Source organism: Oncorhynchus tshawytscha, linkage group LG03 (genome assembly GCF_018296145.1).
Source record: "Oncorhynchus tshawytscha isolate Ot180627B linkage group LG03, Otsh_v2.0, whole genome shotgun sequence".
NCBI lineage: Eukaryota > Metazoa > Chordata > Actinopteri > Salmoniformes > Salmonidae > Oncorhynchus > Oncorhynchus tshawytscha.
In genome coordinates, this window is record NC_056431.1 from 7,401,128 (window position 1) to 7,421,276 (window position 20,149).

A 20,149-nucleotide genomic window follows, 5' to 3' on the forward strand; every position below is an offset into this window, starting at 1 on the left:
AATAAGATATAAAGCTTGAAACATCAGATTTACTACACATCTTGGTACGTTCCACCAGGGCAGTTCCACCTCAAAATGCCTATTTCACAACTCTCTGACCCCTGTCTTACTCCCTACTGGCCAGTGGAGGAGGCATTGTCTGCTGCCTGATTGAAGTTAATAATCTACAGGACAAGTGTATCTGGTTTATGAGGGTCAATGTCATAATGTTAGCATATCTATGCTGTTGCTTCTGTCTGTGTAGGACTGTTTTGTGTTGTGTTTTGGGTGGACCCCAGGGAGAGTAGCTGATTGGGATACGAGGTCGATACACATAGCTTATAAATTACTTATAAACCCTTTAAATAGTTTTGAAGTATGTCTGAATGTAAGATTTTAATGTTTATTTCTCTTCTTAAACCGTGAACCCAGTTAGCGACTGCGAACGGAGCCCCAGACTAAGTCATGAGTGCAGAGGAGATGTGAAGCCACTAGAGGGTGATCTGCTCCTAGTCCATCATGGAGGGACCAAAGGTCCTCTATCTGTGCAAGTGCAGATCAGTGATGTGTGAAATACTAGACTGTTAGGAGGCCATAACACCTACATTAATGTTGAGAAAGGGGATTATATGTAGTGTCTGGGGAAAGGCTAAACACTTTGAGTTATATATAGGTCTGATAACTAAAGTTTTTAAGACAGTCTGGTCATACTTCAATCTCTATGTTCGTTTTTCTATAAATTGGGATTTCTGTGTTCGGCCTAGTATGGTTCTCAATCAGAGGCAGCTGTCAATCGTTGTCCCTGATTGAGAATCATACTTAGGTAGCCTGGTTTCACTTTTGAGTTGTGGGTGTTTGTCTTCCGTGTCAGTGCTTGTTGCCACACGGGACTGTTTCGTTCCTTCACGTTTATTGTTTTGTTCCAGTGTTCTGTTGTGTTTTGATTAAACATTATGGACACTTACCACGCTGCGCATTGGTCCTCCGATCCTTCTCGCTACTCCTCCTCAGAAGAGGAGGACGAGATCCGTTGCAGCCTCATGCATCTACATTGTCAGAATTGTAGGTATTCATGACTATAAAGTGTTGAGAATATATTTATGGTAATATGGAATCGTATAACAAAAGTACACTGAACAAAATATAAATGCAAAATACAACAATTTTTAAGATTTTACTTTTACAGTTACAGTTACAGTTCATATAAAGTAATCAGTCAATCAAAATAAATTCATTAGGTACTAATCTATGTATTTCACATGACTAGGAATACAGATATTCATCTGTTGGCCACAGATACGATAAAAACAAAGGTAGGTGCTTGGATCGACAACAAACAACACCAGTATCTGGTGTGATCACCATTTGCCTCATGCAGTGCGACACATTTCCTTCACGTAGAGTTGATCAGGTTGTTGATTGTGGCCTGTGGAATGTGGTCCCACTCAATGGCTAAGGAAAGTTTCTGGATATTGGCTGGAACTGGAACATGCTGTCGTACACATCGATCCAGAACATCCCAAACATGCTCAATGGGTGAAATATCTGGTGAGTATGCAGGCCATGGAAGAACTAGGACATTTTCAGCTTCCAGGAATTGTGTACAGATCCTTGCGCCATGGGGCCGTGCATTATCATGCTGAAACATGAGGTGATGATGGTGTGTGAATGGCACGAGGACGGGCCTCCAGGATCTCGTCATGCATTCAAATTGCCATTGATAAAATGTAATTGTGTTCATTGTCCGTAGCTTATGCCAGGCCATACCATAACCCCACATCCACCACGGGGCACTCTGTTCAAATCAAATCAAATTTTATTTGTCACATACACATGGTTAGCAGATGTTAATGCGAGTGTAGCGAAATGCTTGTGCTTCTAGTTCCGACAATGCAGTAATAACCAACAAGTAATCTAACTAACAATTCCAAAACTACTGTCTTATACACACAAGTGTAGGGGGATAAAGAATATGTACATAAAGATATATGAATGAGTGATGGTACAGAGCGGCATAGGCAAGATACAGTAGATGGTATCGAGTAAAGTATATACATATGAGATGAGTATGTAAACAAAGTGGCATAGTTAAAGTGGCTAGTGATATATTTCCCATCATTTCCCATCAATTCCCATTATTAAAGTGGCTGGAGTTGAGTCAGTGTGTTGGCAGCAGCCACTCAATGTTAGTGGTGGCTGTTTAACAGTCTGATGGCCTTGAGATAGAAGCTGTTTTTCAGTCTCTCGGTCCCAGCTTTGACGTTGACATCAGCAAACCGCTCGCCCACATAATGCCGTACAACCGGGATTCATCCGTGAAAAACGCACTTCTCCAGCGTGCCAGTGGCCATCGAAGGTGAGCATTTGCCCACTGAAGTCAGTTACGACACCTAACTGCAGTCAGGTCAAGTCCCTGGTGAAGATGACAAGCACACTGATGAGCTTCCCTTAGACAGTTTCTGACAGTTTGTGCTGAAATTCTTCTGTTGTGCAAACCCACAGTTTCATCAGCTGTCTGAGTGGCTGGTCTCAGATGATCCCGCAGGGGAAGAAGACAGATGTGGACGTCCTGGCCTTTTATTGTCCCCCCAGCACAAGGTGCACCTGTGTAATTATCATTCTGTTTAATCAGCCGCTTGATATGCCACAACTGGTCAGGTTGATTGGTTACCTTAACAAAGAGAAATGCTCACTAAAGTAAACATATTTGTGAACAAAATCTGAGATTTTCTTTGTTTTTTTTGTGTACAGACAATTTCTGGGATCTTTTATTTAAGCTTCGAAACATTGTACCATCACTTTACATGTTGCTTTTATAGTTTTGTTCAGTATATATCTTATAAACTGGTAATCACTGGTCTGACACAAAGAACAACAGAGTAGTAGGAAAATAGCAGGCAATATTTATTAGTCATTCTGTTTTTACATAATTTAAATATTCTTATTTATTTAACTGGCATTAATTATGCTCTAATTTATAAAATGACAGTACAGTAATGCATTATCTACTTTCATTATTAACAAGGTTTTCTTTTCAATGTTAAGAAATTACACAATAAAGCAGACAAACATAGCACAAATGTATTATGTACGTTACATTTCAGATCCACACTGGGTGTTATCATTCAGGTTTTCTTTGTGTTGATTGTGGAACTGGAGAATGGTGGTTGAATGGAGATCTCTTCCTGACCTCTTACTGCTAGTAGGAAAGTAAGGGAGAAAAGAAAGGAACATTAACTTCCATTTATCAGCTATAATACGGCATGAATACCATTTAACATATAACACATAAATCAGTTGTTGTTACAGTATTACAGTCACATGGTGACATGTGGTCTAGAACAAACTTACCATTATCCTAGTATCATAGGTACTCTTGAAGTCCTGCATTTCAGAATTTGGGATAAAAGCAGAAGTAAACAACTGCAGTACACAGAAGGCAACAGCCACACCAACAGTTGCCATGACAAAATACATAACCTCAAAGTCCTAAACAAACTTTTACAGCAATCATGTGTTAGTGAATAACATGAAAAGGCCAGAGACTGAATAGTTGTCATTAAGTCAAAACTAAACTTATATAATATAATTGGCAAACAGTCTTTGCATACAGTATTTTCAACACTGTACATCCTGTTAAGCAAAGTAATCTTGTTAATTACAGTCAGACTGTAGTAGAATACAGATTTGCACAGACACATCCCAGGGGTGACCATGTTTTACTTACTGTCAGGGGTAGAGGTGGAGATTGATTTTGTTGTGTGTTGTCACGCACAGGTGATGGATTCTCATACACAGGTGATGGGTTCTCATACACAGGTGATGGGTTCTCATACACAGTTGATTGGTTCTCATACACAGGTGATGGGTTCTCATATACATGTTGTTGCGAGCCTTTAAGAGATACACAAATAGAGGTGGTTGTATAGTTGCTGTTATCTTGTCTGCATTTGTCTGCATAAGCATTTGACATTATTAAGCATCGTCATAGTGGTGTTGTATTATATCATGTAATTTGTCTGAATACATTTCCTTCTTCCATGGAAACTGCAAATCACACTGGATGAGAGCGACTGCTAAATGACGACTTTAATGTAAATGGATAAAACAAATGTTTGAAAACATGATTCATTATAAGATTGGAGATAAAGCATATGCTTACCTCCTCGATGCATTGGCTCAACATTGCTTCTATATGCAACAATACATAAACATTAAAAGGTATAAGAACATGATATTACAGTGATTTTAACAGTTTACAGTGAAGTTTTAAGATAAGAACATAACATTACAATGTTTTTAAAAGTTTATGGTGCTTTTGAAATATACCCAGGCCCTTTTTCTGACCAGTTTAGATCAATGTGAAAACAGAGCCTATATTGTCTATTGCCGGCAGTGATAGAAAATACACTTGTTTGAATGAAACGTTTCTTATCTCACCCATTTTTCTTGATGAAATAGACTGCAACACTAACTGCCACTTCCACAACCAGCAACACTATAATCACAGTCCCAGTGATGACAACAACAGACAGCCCGTCTGGAGTCGGAGAGCCCTCCGCTGCAGAGACCAGAGAGAGAACCATACAGAGATGAGAGAGAGGGTACATCCAGTGAACAAGCAGTACTGCACATTACAGTGCATCTAGGGGACAATTACAACACAGCAAACACAACTAAAAGGCACTATTTTAAAACAAGTTTGGAATGCACAACTTCATACGTATAACTTTTCTTCTACTAGCACTGACTTTTCTGATAATTACTTTGAGGAAAATAGTACTTACTATGACTGAGATATTTGGTTGTCCCACATAGCTAACTTAATGCACTAACTGTAAGTATCTCTGGATAAGAAGGTCTGCTAAATGACTAGACGTAACTGTTATCTACTTACTATGTTCATATTGTCTTTAAAACTTCTACTAACTTTACCTTTTACTGACAGTTTATGGACCACAGATGTTTTGTTTCCGGTGACATCATTTGTTGCTGTACAGGTGTAATCCCCACTGTCAGAGTGTTCACTCTTCTCTTTAGCGAACTCAGGGGAATGTCCAGGTATCTCTGTCTCATTGTGCATCCAGGTGTAACTAGTAGGTGGGTTGGAGTAGGCAGAGCAGGTCAATGTAAACTTCTGTCCTACTTCTATTTCATTTGGACCCTTGATTTCCATACCATCAGGTCCATCTGTAACACAGAGATCACCAGTTAGTCATAGCTACAAGTTCATTAGTTTGTAATCAGTGTGACGGTGGAGTCATAATGGTTGGTGAAAGTGTGTGTTCAGTCATTGTTATATTCTTTTCACGTGCATGTGTTGATGGTACATTTATCTGGTACATTTATCTGGTACATTTATCTGGTACATTTATCTGGTACGTTTATCAAATCAAATCCAATTTTATTGGTCGCATACACATGGTTAGTGTAACAGTTTAACTTCCGTCCGTCCCCTCACCGGGCGCGAACCAGGGACCCTCTGCACACATAGACAACAGTGAGAACCACTACTTCAAGGTCTCAGAGCGAGTGACGTCACATATCGAAATGCTATTAGCGCGCACCACCGCTAACTAGCTAGCCATTTCACATCGGTTACATTAGCATGTGTATGCGACCAATAAAATTAGATTTGATTTGATTTATCCCCAGGCTTATAGGGAAGTACTTACAGATTACATTCACAGTGTCACTGGCATTTTCAGAGCTGACATGGTTGCTGACTCTACACAGGTATTCACCACTGTCTGTTCTCTTCTTTATGGACAGCACTCTCTTATCCTCAGATAATATGATATCGTCACCAGAAGACACAGGATGACCATCCTTCATCCACTCTCTGGTGATGTTGAAGCCAGCTACATCACAGGTTAAAGTGACAGAGCCCCCCTCGATGATTGGTGGGTTTGGGGTAATTGTGATAGTAGCACCAGATACTGTTTCTGTGAAATTAATACAAGATGAGATAATACAAGAAGCTCCCACGCTGAGGTCTGTCCAACGCTGGTCCGACCAAGCTGACTCCACACTCCAAGACTGCTTCCATCACGTGGACTGGGAGATGTTTCGTATTGCGTCAGACAACAACATTGACGAATACGCTGATACGGTGTGCGAGTTCATTAGAACGTGCGTTGAAGATGTCGTTCCCATAGCAACGATTAAAACATTCCCTAACCAGAAACCGTGGATTGATGGCAGCATTCGTGTGAAACTGAAGGCACGAACCACTGCTTTTAATCAGGGCAAGGTGTCTGGTAACATGGCTGAATACAAACAGTGCAGCTATTCCTCCGCAAGGCTATCAAACAAGCTAAGCGCCAGTACAGAGACAAAGTAGAATCTCAATTCAACGGCTCAGACACAAGAGGTATGTGGCAGGGTCTACAGTCAATCACGGACTACAGGAAGAAACCCAGCCCAGTCACGGACCAGGATGTCTTGCTCCCAGGCAGACTAAATAACTTTTTGCCCGCTTTGAGGACAATACAGTGCCACTGACACGGCCTGCAATGGAAACATGCGGTCTCTCCTTCACTGCAGCCGAAGTGAGTAAGACATTTAAACGTGTTAACCCTCGCAAGGCTGCAGGCCCAGACGGCATCCCCAGCCGCGCCCTCAGAGCATGCGCAGACCAGCTGGCCGGTGTGTTTACGGACATATTCAATCAATCCCTATACCAGTCTGCTGTTCCCACATGCTTCAAGAGGGCCACCATTGTTCCTGTTCCCAAGAAAGCTAAGGTAACTGAGCTAAACGACTACCGCCCCGTAGCACTCACATCCGTCATCATGAAGTGCTTTGAGAGACTAGTCAAGGACCATATCACCTCCACCCTACCTGACACCCTTGACCCACTCCAATTTGCTTACCGCCCAAATAGGTCCACAGACGATGCAATCTCAACCACACTGCACACTGCCCTAACCCATCTGGACAAGAGGAATACCTATGTGAGAATGCTGTTCATCGACTACAGCTCGGCATTCAACACCATAGTACCCTCCAAGCTCGTCATCAAGCTCGAGACCCTGGGTCTCGACCCCGCCCTGTGCAACTGGGTACTGGACTTCCTGACGGGCCGCCCCCAGGTGGTGAGGGTAGGCAACAACATCTCCTCCCCGCTGATCCTCAACACTGGGGCCCCACAAGGGTGCGTTCTGAGCCCTCTCCTGTACTCCCTGTTCACCCACGACTGCGTGGCCATGCACGCCTCCAACTCAATCATCAAGTTTGCGGACGACACAACAGTGGTAGGCTTGATTACCAACAACGACGAGACGGCCTACAGGGAGGAGGTGAGGGCCCTCGGAGTGTGGTGTCAGGAAAATAACCTCACACTCAACGTCAACAAAACTAAGGAGATGATTGTGGACTTCAGGAAACAGCAGAGGGAACACCCCCATCCACATCGATGGAACAGTAGTGGAGAGGGTAGCAAGTTTTAAGTTCCTCGGCATACACATCACAGACAAACTGAATTGGTCCACTCACACAGACAGCATCGTGAGGAAGGCGCAGCAGCGCCTCTTCAACCTCAGGAGGCTGAAGAAATTCGGCTTGTCACCAAAAGCACTCACAAACTTCTACAGATGCACAATCGAGAGCATCCTGGCGGGCTGTATCACCGCCTGGTATGGCAACTGCACCGCCCTCAACCGTAAGGCTCTCCAGAGGGTAGTGAGGTCTGCACAACGCATCACCGGGGCAAACTACCTGCCCTCCAGGACACCTACACCACCCGATGCTACAGGAAGGCCATAAAGATCATCAAGGACATCAACCACCCGAGCCACTGCCTGTTCACCCCGCTGCCATCCAGAAGGCGAGGTCAGTACAGGTGCATCAAAGCTGGGACCGAGAGACTGAAAAACAGCTTCTATCTCAAGGCCATCAGACTGTTAAACAGCCACCACTAACATTGAGTGGCTACTGCCAACACACTGTCAATGACACTGACTCTACTCCAGCCACTTTAATCATGGGAATCGATGGGAAATGATGTAAATATATCACTAGCCACTTTAAACAATGCTACCTTATATAATGTTACTTACCCTACATTGTTCATCTCATATGCATACGTTGATACTGTACTCTATATCATCGACTGCATCCTTATGTAATACATGTATCACTAGCCACTTTAACTATGCCACTTGGTTTACATACTTATCTCATATGTATATACTGTACTCGATATCATCTACTGTATCTTGCCTATGCTGCTCTGTACCATCACTCATTCATATATCCTTATGTACATATTCTTTATCCCCTTACACTGTGTATGACAGTAGTTTTTTTTGGAATTGTTAGTTAGATTACTTGCTCGTTATTACTGCATTGTCGGAACTAGAAGCACAAGCATTTCGCTACACTCGCATTAACATCTGCTAACCATGTGTATGTGACAAATAAAATTAGATTTGATTTGATTTGATTTAATACTAATTATTGTGGTTTGTTAAAAAAGAAAAAGGAGAAACAAGTTAGTTTTACGTTCATGTTACACAGTGGTAGAAAAAGTACCCAACTGTCAAACTTGAGTAAAAGTAAAATTACTCAAGTAAAAGTGAAAGTCACAGTAAAATACTACTTTAGTAAAAGTCTAAAAGTATTTGGTTTTAAATATACTTAAGTATCAAAAGTAAATGTAATTGCTGAAATCAAAAGTAAAAGTACATAATTTCACCGTCCTTATATTAAGCAAACCAGACGGCACAATTTTGTTGTCAATTTAATTTACGGATAGCCAGGGACACACTCCAATACACAAACATATTTGGAAACAAAGCATTTGTGTTTAGTGAGTCTGCCAGATCAGAGGCAGTAGGGATGACTAGGGATGTTCTCTTGATAAGTGCTGCTAAGCATTGTAAATGTAACGCATACTTTTGGGTGTCAGGGAAAATGTAGGGAATAAAATATATAAACAGATCTACATCTGTTTATATTAGTTACTGTGCTGTTACTAAGCAGTAATGCATTACTGCAGTGTTACGTTACTACACCTAATAGGAAATGCACATGGGCACTGGAATGCCGCGAACTGTAGAGCACGAGGGGTTTTGACTAAACGAAAACTAACTGTACTCCCGTCTCCTGCCTGGTCATTTCTCTACAACACAAATATTACAGTGGCGACGAGGTGATTAAACTACACAAACGGACATTGCTTGAAGGGAAGAATGTTGCGTGAGTAATGAAACTCAAAATAATTATGTAATTCGTCAGTTATATTTATTTTCTTTCGCCAGTAGAGAAGGCTAAGCACTGCTAGCACTGCTAGTACAGTATTCAGGAGCTGCCAAGTAGCAAGACTATTGGAGTCCAGAATAGCGACACTGCCCTCTGGTGGTTAAATAAAAGAAACTGTCATTGAACCCATTGGAATTAGTCGACCTCAGTGGAGAAATATTGTCCAAAAAAAGGAAGAAGGAACGTAACACGGTGTGTACATTATTACAAATGAGTGCAGTGAATGAAGTAATTGCAGAAACTTCTGAAGTGAAGAAGTAGATGAATATTCAGAAAATTAAGGAATATAAGGAAACTGAACAATTAACTGTGAAAATGGCAACCATTGGTCGAGTACCAGAGTTTGAGGCTACAAAAGAGGATTTTGATTCCTATTTGGAGCGTTTTGAGCGTTGGCTGGCTGCAAATGAAATCAAAGATGGAAAGAAAGCAGACGTATTTCTCAGTGTTTTGGGTCCAACTGAGTATGGATTGCTGAAAGGTCTCATTGAACCAATGAAAGCAGTGGAGTTGAACTATGCAGAACTGACTGAAACTCTTTCAAAGTATTTCAAGCCTAAGCCAATTCTCATTGCAGAACGTTTCAGATTTTACCAACGTCACCAGAGTCAAGGGGAAACCATGGCTGACTACATCCTTGCTTTGAAAAGGCTGGCAAGTACATGTGAGTTTGCACGATTTCTTGATGATGCTCTCCGAGACAAGTTTGTATGTGGTCTCACAGGTGAAGCATATCACAGAAGGCTCCTGTCAGAGAAGGACCTGACCTTTAAGAAAGCCTGTGATATAGCACTTGGACTCGAGCTTGCCCACAGGGATACTATTGAGCTATCGGGACATGCAGAACGTCAGAAAGGTGTTCACAAGGTCAGTGATGCACGTGGTGAAAAAAAGCTCACAAAAGTCACACTTTTTTCAGTCCTGTCCTCAAGGTTACACAAGAACAAAGCAGCCCATATCTCAAAGGTCTAAGCCAAGTTGCTACAGATGTGGGGGAGATAATCATCAGCACAGTGAATGTCGATTCCAAAAGGAAAAGTGCCACAATTGTGGAAAGGTTGGACATTTACAGAGAGTGTGTAAAGCCTCGAAACGCACAGCAAGAGCGCACAAAGTGTCAGACGCAGCACAAGAAGAGGAAGGTACAACTGAAACAGTAGTGGAACTGTTCACAGTGTACACAGCTCAACAACTAAAAGATGGAATCTATCTCAACATGGAGTTAGCGGGAAAACAGGTTAAAATGCAGCTGGACACCGGAGCGTCTGTATCTCTGGTTCCAGAGAGACTCTACAAAGAAAAACTGAAAGAGTGTCCTCTTCAGCCCGCGTCCATCCGCCTTTCTTCATACACTGGTGACACTATTCCTGTGTTAGGGCAGATCCAGGTACCAGTCCGGTATGAGGGAAAGGAGTGGACGCTACTGCTTGTCATTGTTAAAGGAGAAAAATCAGCCTTGCTAGGCAGAAACTGGCTACAAAAGATCAAGTTGAACTGGGGAGAAATCTTCAGTCTGAGAAATGACAAACCAGTGAGTCAGGCTACACTCACTAACATGCTGGAGAAGCACAAAGAACTTTTCAAAGATGGCTACGGTGAAATACAAGACTTCACAGCAAAAGTCAGAGTGCAAGAAGGAACCAAGCCTATCTTTCACAAACCACGTCCAGTTCCCTATGCTCTTAAGGAAGCAGTAGAGAAGGAACTGGACCGCCTACAGAAGAATAACATAATCACGAAAGTAGCGAGGAGCGACTGGGCCGCTCCGATTGTTGTAGTCCCAAAGAAAGACAAGACCGTCAGAATGTGCGGTGACTACAAGGTCACAGTAAATCGCTGCATACTACCAGAGGAATATCCACTACCAAACGCTGAAGATCTGTTTGCCACTCTAGCTGGTGGGAAGGTTTTCAGTAAGCTGGACCTGGCATTCGCTTATCAGCAACTGAAGCTGGATCCGGAGTCAGAACAGTATCTGACCATCAATACACACAAGGGGCTATTCAGATTCAATCGCTTGGCCTATGGAATCTCGACAGCTCCAGCGATATTCCAACAAACAATGGATCAGATCTTGGGCGGTATAGACCATGTTGTGTGCTTCATGGACGACATCCTCGTGTCAGCACCAACCATTGGAGAGCACCTTATAGTGCTGGACAAAGTGATGTCAAGACTGGAGAAATACGGAGTGAGAATGAAACGCAGAAAGTGTGAGTTCCTCCAGGACTCAGTGGAGTATCTCGGAATACAAGATTGATGCACAAGGCCTGCACCCAACCAACAGCAAGGTGGAAGCAATCGTAAACGCTCCAGCACCCACAAATATCTCAGAGCTGAGGTCATTTTTGGGGCTCCTGAACTATTATGGAAAGTTTGTGGCAAACTTGTCCACATTGTTGCATCCGCTTCACCAACTGCTGCAGGCCGATACAAAGTGGAATTGGTCCCCACAATGCGAAGAAGCATTCAAGACTTGCCAAACAGCGTCTGCTAAAGAGCAAATAGGCTTGCCGACTATAACACAGAGATGAAGCTGAGACTCGCGTGTGATGCATCTCCATACGGAGTAGGAGCCGTCATCTCACATGTTCTACCGTCAGGTGAAGAACACCCTATTGCATTTGCATCATGGACTCTGTCACCAAGTGAGAAAAATTATGCACAAATTGAGAAGGAAGCCCTGAGCATAATATTCGGAGTGAAGAAGTTTCACAAATACCTCTACGGAAGGAAGTTCCAACTGCTGACAGATCACAAGCCTCTGTTGGCCATCCTTGGACCAAAATCAGCTATACCAACCCTTGCTGCACTTCGAATGCAACGTTGGGCTCTGATATTGTTAGCCTACGACTACGAGATTGAGTACAGACGATCCAGTGATCACGCAAATGCCGATGCACTATCAAGACTACCATGCAATAGTGACTCCGACAGTGAAGATGATAGAGCAGTCTTCCAGATCTCTCTCATTGATGAACTGCCCATATCTGCTTCTGACATAGCAGAGGAAACAAGGAAAGACCCAGTGCTTTCCAAAGTCTTGGACTTAACATTAGGCGGTTGGCCAACCTTCGTAAATGACGATAACCTTCGTCCATTCATCAACAAGAAAGACCAGTTGTCCACTGATCAAGGGTGTGTTCTGTGGGGATCAAGGGTGGTGGTACCTCACAAATTCCAGACGAGACTGCTATCTGACCTGCATGAGGGACATCCAGGGATCACTCGAATGAAAGCACTCGCTCGCAGTTATCTGTGGTGGCCTGGACTGGATCAGGACATTCAACAGCATGTAGGCCACTGCTCACCTTGTGAAGCTGTTCGCAACAAGCCTGCTGCTGCACCTCTTCATCCATGGTCCTGGGCTGCTACACCTTGGGAACGCATCCATGTGGATTACGCCGAAATTGACAAGCAACATTTCCTTGTTGTCGTCGATGTCCATTCCAAGTGGATGGAAGTGTTCCCTACTCAACTGACCACAGCTGAGAAGACCATCAATCTTCTCAGACACCTGTTTGCATCCTTTGGACTAGTCAAGGAGCTCGTATCGGACAATGCCCCCTCGTTCACGTCAAACGATTTTGAAATGTTTCTCAAGAACAACGGAGTAAGGCACATCCTGTCACCACCTTACCATCCGGCATCAAACAGAGCAGCGGAGAGAGCCGTGCAAACCTTTAAGAAGGCCTGGACTAGACTCCAGGTTCAGTCTGTGCCCATCCACCAAAGGCTTCCCCGGTTACTGTTTACTTACCGTAACACCCCACACACAGTAACGGAATGTACACCAGCTGAACTGTTTCTGAAACGCCAACCACGTACCCGCCTGACATTGTTGACTTGTCAAGCACTGTGGCAAAGTACCAGCTACAGCAGAAGAAAGCTCATGACAGACACTCAAAGACTGTCAGAGAATTCAAAGAGGAAGAGAGGGTGATGGTACGTGATTTCAGACACCCCAAGCGCCTGTGGAACTCAGGTGTGATCTTGCAACGCAGAGGACCTTTGACTTACCAAGTCCAAATTGGTCATCGCCAGGTCAACGTTCATGTGGATCATCTGCTACGGTCCAACGCCCCAGCATTGACATGCCGAGAGAACAAGAACAATAACGACCCCCAGGACTATTCTCCTGACTGTGGACGTACAGGAGAGACAGAGCCTGACCTTCCACCCAAACCTGGCCCACCACAGGAAGCCCAGGAGGAGCGGAGATATCCTATTCGACAGCGAAGGGCACCTCAAAAGCTTGACCTGTGAGTTGAGCTGGTTAAGGAGGTAACGGACAGTAAAACAAACACTTTAATATGTCCTAGATAAAAGGAAAGAAAAGGGACATTACCTGGGTTAGTTATTAGGACACAAACTCCATCTTCGGGGCAGAATAATCCCCTGGATTTATGCTGGGCTCTGAAAAGTCTGCTTCAACCCAGTAGTTGAAAAATGTTTAAGAATGCATTGTTCAGATATTGCATTAGTAGTTACCTAACATATTTACCTTGTTCTCTGGGAGTTAAACACTACGGGGGAGGAGTGTAGTATCTGGGATCTACATCTGTTTATATTAGTTACTGTGCTGTTACTAAGCAGTAATGCATTACTGCAGTGTTACGTTACTACACCTAATAGGAAATGCACATGCGCACTGGAATGCCGCGAACTGTAGAGCAGGAGGGGTTTTGACTAAACGAAAACTAACTGTACTCCCGTCTCCTGCCTGGTCATTTCTCCACAACACAAATATTACAAGTACATTATTTTCTTTAGGAATGTAGTGGAGTGAAATTAAAAGTTCTCAAAATGTAAATAGTAAAGTAAAGTACAGATACACCCCAAAAACTTTAAAGTAGTACTTTAAAGTATTTGTACTTAAAAAATGTACACCACTGGTGTTACATTACCATGGACAGGCGTAGAGCTCATCAGCACAGACCGGGTAGTGCGCTCTCGAAGGGTCTGTCATGCCAAATAATGTCTCCCGGCCAAATAGTGTCTCCCTCTACGTCACAATGGGATTCAATTAAACTATTATAGCATCCGTTGCTATATCGGTGGAATGATTTGAATTTTTGAGATCATTACATTCTAAATGACGTTCTTTTCATCATCGCTATGCAAACAAGGCAGATTTTCGCGACAATTTCGCTGTTTAAACAAGTTTGGTTTAGCTAATAAAATGAAACAATTAATTCAAACTACTTTTGGGTACCTTGTTAACATTACAACATGAAATCCATGTCTTAAACATTGCTACGTTTCTGAAATGGCAAAGAAAACGTGTAATCTGCTTGACACATTAAAGTTACTTACCTTACAAATCACAAAGACGGCTAATTTCCACTCCATTCATATGGAAATCCATTTGATTCTTACACTGTCTGGCTGTCATGTTTTTATTAAAACCTGCCCTTCCTTCCCTCATCTACACTGAAATAATATCATTTCAGTAGTCCTCTATTATGATTTTCTGGCATAGCACATTAGTACACCCTTGTGGTTGAATATATATGTATCTATTGTAGGTCATAGGCTACAACATTGAATAATGTGGAACAAATAAAATAAAAAAATTACCTTACAATTTACAATAATGAACACCTTGCAAAACAGCTGTGAAAACCAACCTGACGTTCTAGAAACAGCCCTAGCAACAGAAGCTAGAACTCATCGAATCCCATCAATGAAGTGGAGGGGGAAACTATTTGGTAAGTGGACAATATTTGGCATGACAGGTCCTTAGCAAATCTTTTTTTTTAATTAATAGCTGATATGCCCCATCATAATAAAAGCAAATTAGTAAGTTATTTTGTCATTAACTTATTTAGGACTTGCATTACTGCGCATCGCATACAAAGCCTAGTTTGAGCAGCTCATTGATCATGTGTTCTTATAATCCCAGTCATTGTGCAACATTTCTACATACAATCGCGTGTGAAAACAGTTTTACTTCATAGCCTATTATGACACATGTTTTACCTTGCTTCAAAGTAGCCTGTAGCCAACAAGAGAGAAATGCTGGTTTCAATGATATATGAGGAATATTTCTCTTGGTTGTGAAACAATGTAGTGGTGCTGTATAAAGTAGACGATTAGTAGTTTGTTAGTTTAACACTACTAATAGTCTACTTCATACAGCACCAATACAACAATACAACATTAAAATAATTATCCAAAAAATAACTAGACAATAATATTAAATGAAAACAAATTGTTTAGCCAAGCCATTTCAATGTTCATATTTATTTTTTTCAATCGTTATTAGTAGTTTTAAACTAAAAAACGTACTAAATAAATGAATAATCATTTTGAAGACATTTTTGAAGACCCTGGCCTGTCCTGGCAGCACCGAGGGGGTAGAGTAACAGACAGCTGTACATTGTTTATAAAATAAGCAACACCAGCTCAGACCAATTCCAGGATCTAATTAAAACGTTTTACAGTTGAAGTTGGAAGTTTACATACACCTTAGACAAATGCATTTAAACTCAGTTTTTCACAATTCCTGACATTTAATCCTAGTAAAAATTCCCTCTCTTAGATCAGTTATGATCACCACTTTATTTTAAGAAGGTGAAATGTCAGAATAATAGTAGAGAGAATTATTTATTTCAGCTTTTAAATAAAATCAAATCCAATTTTATTTGTCACATACACATGGTTAGCAGATGTTAATGCGAGTGTAGCGAAATGCTTGTGCTTCTAGTTCCGACAATGCAGTAATAACCAGTGGGTCAGAAGTTTACATACACTCAGTTAGTGGTAGCACTGCCTTTAAATTGTTTAACTTGGGTCAAACGTTTCGGGTTGCCTTCCACAAGCTTCCCACGATAAGTTGGGTGAATTTTGTCCCATTCCTCCTGACAGAGCTGGTGTAACTGAGTCAGGTTGGTAGGCCTCTTTGCTCGCACCGGCTTTTTCAGTTCTGCCCACAAATTTTCTATAGGATTGAGGTCAGGGCTTTGTGATGGCCAATCCGTTACCTTGACTTTGTTGTCCTTAAGTCATTTTGCCACAACTTTGGAAGTATGCTTGGGGTCATTGTCCATTTGGAAGACCCATTTGCGACCAAGCTTTAACTTCCTGACTGATGTCTTGAGATGTTGCTTCAATATATCCACATAATTTTCCTTTCTCATGACGCCATCTATTTTGTGAAGTGCACCAGTCCCTCCTGCAGCAAAGCACCCCCACAACATGATGCTGCCACCCCTGTGCTTCACGGTTGGGATGGTGTTCTGTGGCTTGCAAGCCTCCCCCTTTTTCCTCCAAACATAACGATGGTCATTATGGCCAAACAGTTCTAATTTTGTTTCATCAGACCAGAAGACATTTCTCCAAAAAGTACGATCTAAGGCCCCATTTGCAGTTGCAAACCGTAGTCTGTTTTTTTTATGGTGGTTTTGGAGCAGTGGCTTCTCCTTGCTGAGCAGCCTTTCGGGTTATGTTGATATAGGACTCGTTTAACTGTGGATATAGATACTTTTGTACCCGTTTCCTCTAGCATCTTCACAAGGTCCTTTGCTGTTGTTCTGGAATTGATTTGTACTTTTTGCACCAAAGTACGTTCATCTCTAGGAAACAGAACGCGTCTCCTTCCTGAGCGGTATGATGGCTGCGTCGTCTTTTGATGTTTATACTTGCGTGCTATTGTTTGTACAGATGAACGTGGTACCTTCAGGCGTTTGGAAATTGCTCCCAAGGATGAACCAGACTTGTGGAGGTTTACAATTTTTTTTCTGACGTCTTGGCTGATTTATTTAGATTTTCCCATGATGCCAAGCAAAGAGGCACTGAGTTTGAAGGTAGGCCTTGAAATACACCCACAGGTACACCTCCAATTGACTCAAATTATGTCAATTAGCCCATCAGAAGCTTCTAAAGCCATGACATAATTCTCTGGAATTTTCCAAGCTGTTTAAAGCCACAGTCAACTTAGTGTATGTAAACCTCTGACCCACTGGAATTGTGTTACAATTCCACTTCCAAAAAAGTAAGTGACATAATCTGTCTGTAAACAATTGTTGGAAAAATGACTTGTGTCTTGCGCAGAGTAGATGCCAAAACTGTAGTTTGTTAATTAACAAGAAATTTGTGGAGTGGTTGAAAGACAAGTTTTAATGACTCCAACCTAAGTGCATGTAAACTTCCGACTTCAACTGTAAATATTGGCATGTTTTGACAGTGTCAAAAATGTTTTTTCTTTGGTTTTTGGCACATTGTTGAAAAGGTTTTTTGGCACATTGTTGAAAAGGTTTTTTGGCACATTGTTGAAAAGGTTTTTTGGCACATTGTTGAAAAGGTTTTTTGGAACATTGTTGAAAAGGTTTTTGTTGTTTATTTTGTTTTTTGTTTCTCCAGGATCAGGGTGCCCCTAGGTGTGTTGTCCCTGGGGTGATCACCAGGGTTGGGGTAAATTCAATTTAAATTCCAGTAAATTCAGGAAGTACACTTAATTTCCAATGATCTTCTATGGTTTTCAGTTAGTAACATTTGACATTTGAATTGGAGTTTGGTTAACCTTTTGAATTGACTGGAATTTAATTGGAATTGAAACCTACGCTGGTCGCTCCCATGGCCCTCACACTAGCTCTGCTTCTGACCATGGATTTAGTAGAGTGTCAAGAGATATCCATAAATTTTAACTGCACCATTAAAAGACTAGAGTAACTGCATTTCAACAAGCACATTCTATTTTTTGTTTTGTATTGTTTTTATGTATGGAAGTACATTCAAATCACATTAGTTGACAACTCAACTTTAACATTAAGTGACATATTTTGGAAGGGGGTACTCACCATAGACATTCAGTGAAGTATTTGACAAATACATCAAATCAGACTCTGTTAGGATCACTCTGTATTCTCCATTGTCAGCAATGGTTAGTTTCAAGAGCTCCAGAGATCCAGTGCTATTGTCCAGCCTGATCCTGCCAACATATCCCTCTCCGGTCACAGGACCTTCAGAACTGAGAAAGTCAACAATGATGACAGGGGTATCACCAAAAGTCCAGACGATTGCACTAAGTGTCGTTGGATTGATGGTGGTTTTGAAAAACACATTTCCTCCCAATGTTCCATTCACAGGTCCAGGAGGAAGCACTTCTAGACCAGCACAATATCCTGAGGAAACAACAGGGCTTGATTATCATGTCACCAAAACCAACAAAAAATACTGTAACCAGACAGTTTTATGAGTTCTTATGCACTTTTATTTAACTAGGCAAGTCAGTTAAGAACAAATTCTTATTAACAATGACAGCCTAGGAACAGTGGGTTAACTGCCTAGTTCAGGGGCAGAATGACAGATTTTTACCTTGTCAGCTCAGGGATTCGATCTAGCAACCTTTTGGATACTGGCCTAATGCTCTAACCACTAGGCTACCTGCCACCCTCAAAACTAACCAGTAGGCTACCTGCCGCCCCCAAAATGAATTATAACATCATTATTTTATCAAGACAATTTTGGAAGCCACTGTGGAAGCCATTGTGCCTTGTAGACACAGAAATCATGGTCCTACATTTTCAGAAGGATCAAAAAAAGGTTTATAAAATATGACATGTTTCACCCCTTGGGTTTAAAATTGTCCCTTGTCGGTGCTTTTAGGGTTAACCTATGTGTGGCTGTTTTTCATTGAGCGCAGCAGATAAGATCTCACCTGAGAGTATTGCCATGGTAAGAAAGACGACTACAGATGCCACCATCTCTTCTGATGTAACACGTCTGTGATTCAGACTACTTCTGTACCTAGAAATAAGTATTACATAAGAGACAGAGCTTCAATAAAAGTGGTCTACAGTAACATCAAAACCTGATATGAGGAAGGAATATTGAGATAAAAGGTTTTGATGAGTTCTATCGCTGCATGAAGGAACAAATGACCAAACTCCACTTTCAGAATACTACAATCCAACTCCACTAAGACTAATAAGGAAGCTTTGTGGGGTTTTACATTCACTGAGCCTGTTGCCCTCAATTGTTTTGCAGGCTTTGACTGATAAAGATAGTAGACTTTGGTCTTTAGGTATTTTCTGACAATAGATGATATATTATATATAACAAAGGTTTGTGCTTTATACTGCTTCTCAAACACTGACATCACTGTAGGATCACTTAGAACCAACACCCAGATTTGTAGGAATGTTAGTTGAGGTAAAATGTACATGTAGGTAGAGTTATTAAAGTGACTATGCATAGCTGATAACAACAGAGTAGTAGCGGTGTAAAAGAGGGGGAGTGTGTGTGTGGGGGGGGGGCAATGCAACTAGTCTGGGTAGCCATTTGATTAAGTGTTCAGGAGTCATATGGCTTGGGGATAGGAGCTATTTAGAAGCCTCTGGTCCTAGACTTGGTGCTCCGCTGCCGCTTGCCGTGCGTTAGCAGAGAGAACAGTCTATGACTAGGATGCCTGGAGTCTTTGACAATTTTCAAATCATAATCAAATCAAATCAAATTTTATTTGTCACATACACATGGTTAGCAGATGTTAATGCAAGTGTAGCGAAATACTTGTGCTTCTAGTTCCGACAATGCAGTAATAACCAACAAGTAATCTAGCTAACAATTCCAAAACTACTACCTTATAGACACAAGTGTAAGGGGATAAAGAATATTTACATAAAGATATATGGATGAGTGATGATACAGAGCGGCATAGGCAAGATACAGTAGATGGTATTGAGTACAGTATATACATAGATGAGATGAGAGATGAGTATGTAAACAAAGTGGCATAGTTAAAGTGGCTAGTGATACATGTATTACATAAAGATGCAGTAGATGATATAGAGTACAGTATATACGTATACATATGACATGAATAATGTAGGGTATGTAAACATTATATTAGGTAGTAGCATTGTTTAAAGTGGCTAGTGATATATTTTACATCATTTCCCATCAA

At 41.6% G+C, this 20,149-nt stretch overlaps 1 protein-coding gene across 5 annotated transcripts; it reads right to left on the bottom strand.

The window, feature by feature from the left end:
- Positions 1 to 2,315: 2,315 nt before the first annotated feature.
- LOC112226338 (carcinoembryonic antigen-related cell adhesion molecule 20-like) lies at positions 2,316 to 19,213 on the bottom strand. 5 transcript variants are annotated; one of them, XR_002949722.2, is made up of 10 exons: positions 18,905 to 19,211; positions 18,045 to 18,368; positions 4,915 to 5,169; positions 4,420 to 4,540; positions 4,142 to 4,170; positions 3,707 to 3,873; positions 3,331 to 3,363; positions 3,077 to 3,178; positions 2,480 to 2,583; positions 2,368 to 2,392 (listed from the first exon to the last, which is right to left on the bottom strand). XR_002949722.2 is itself a non-coding variant. In XM_024390755.2 (8 exons), exons 1-8 carry the CDS (start codon positions 18,948 to 18,950, stop codon positions 3,173 to 3,175), a joined length of 978 nt encoding a protein of 325 aa, XP_024246523.1. In that variant the 5' UTR covers positions 18,951 to 19,213; the 3' UTR covers positions 2,614 to 3,172. The 5 variants fall into 5 exon arrangements, 3 of the variants coding, with proteins under 3 accessions (XP_024246523.1, XP_024246519.1, XP_024246526.1); XR_002949718.2 differs by having other exon boundaries at positions 2,316 to 2,583; XM_024390755.2 differs by lacking the exons at positions 2,368 to 2,392; positions 2,480 to 2,583 and having other exon boundaries at positions 2,614 to 3,175; positions 18,905 to 19,213.
- Between the last annotated feature and the right edge of the window lie 936 nt (positions 19,214 to 20,149).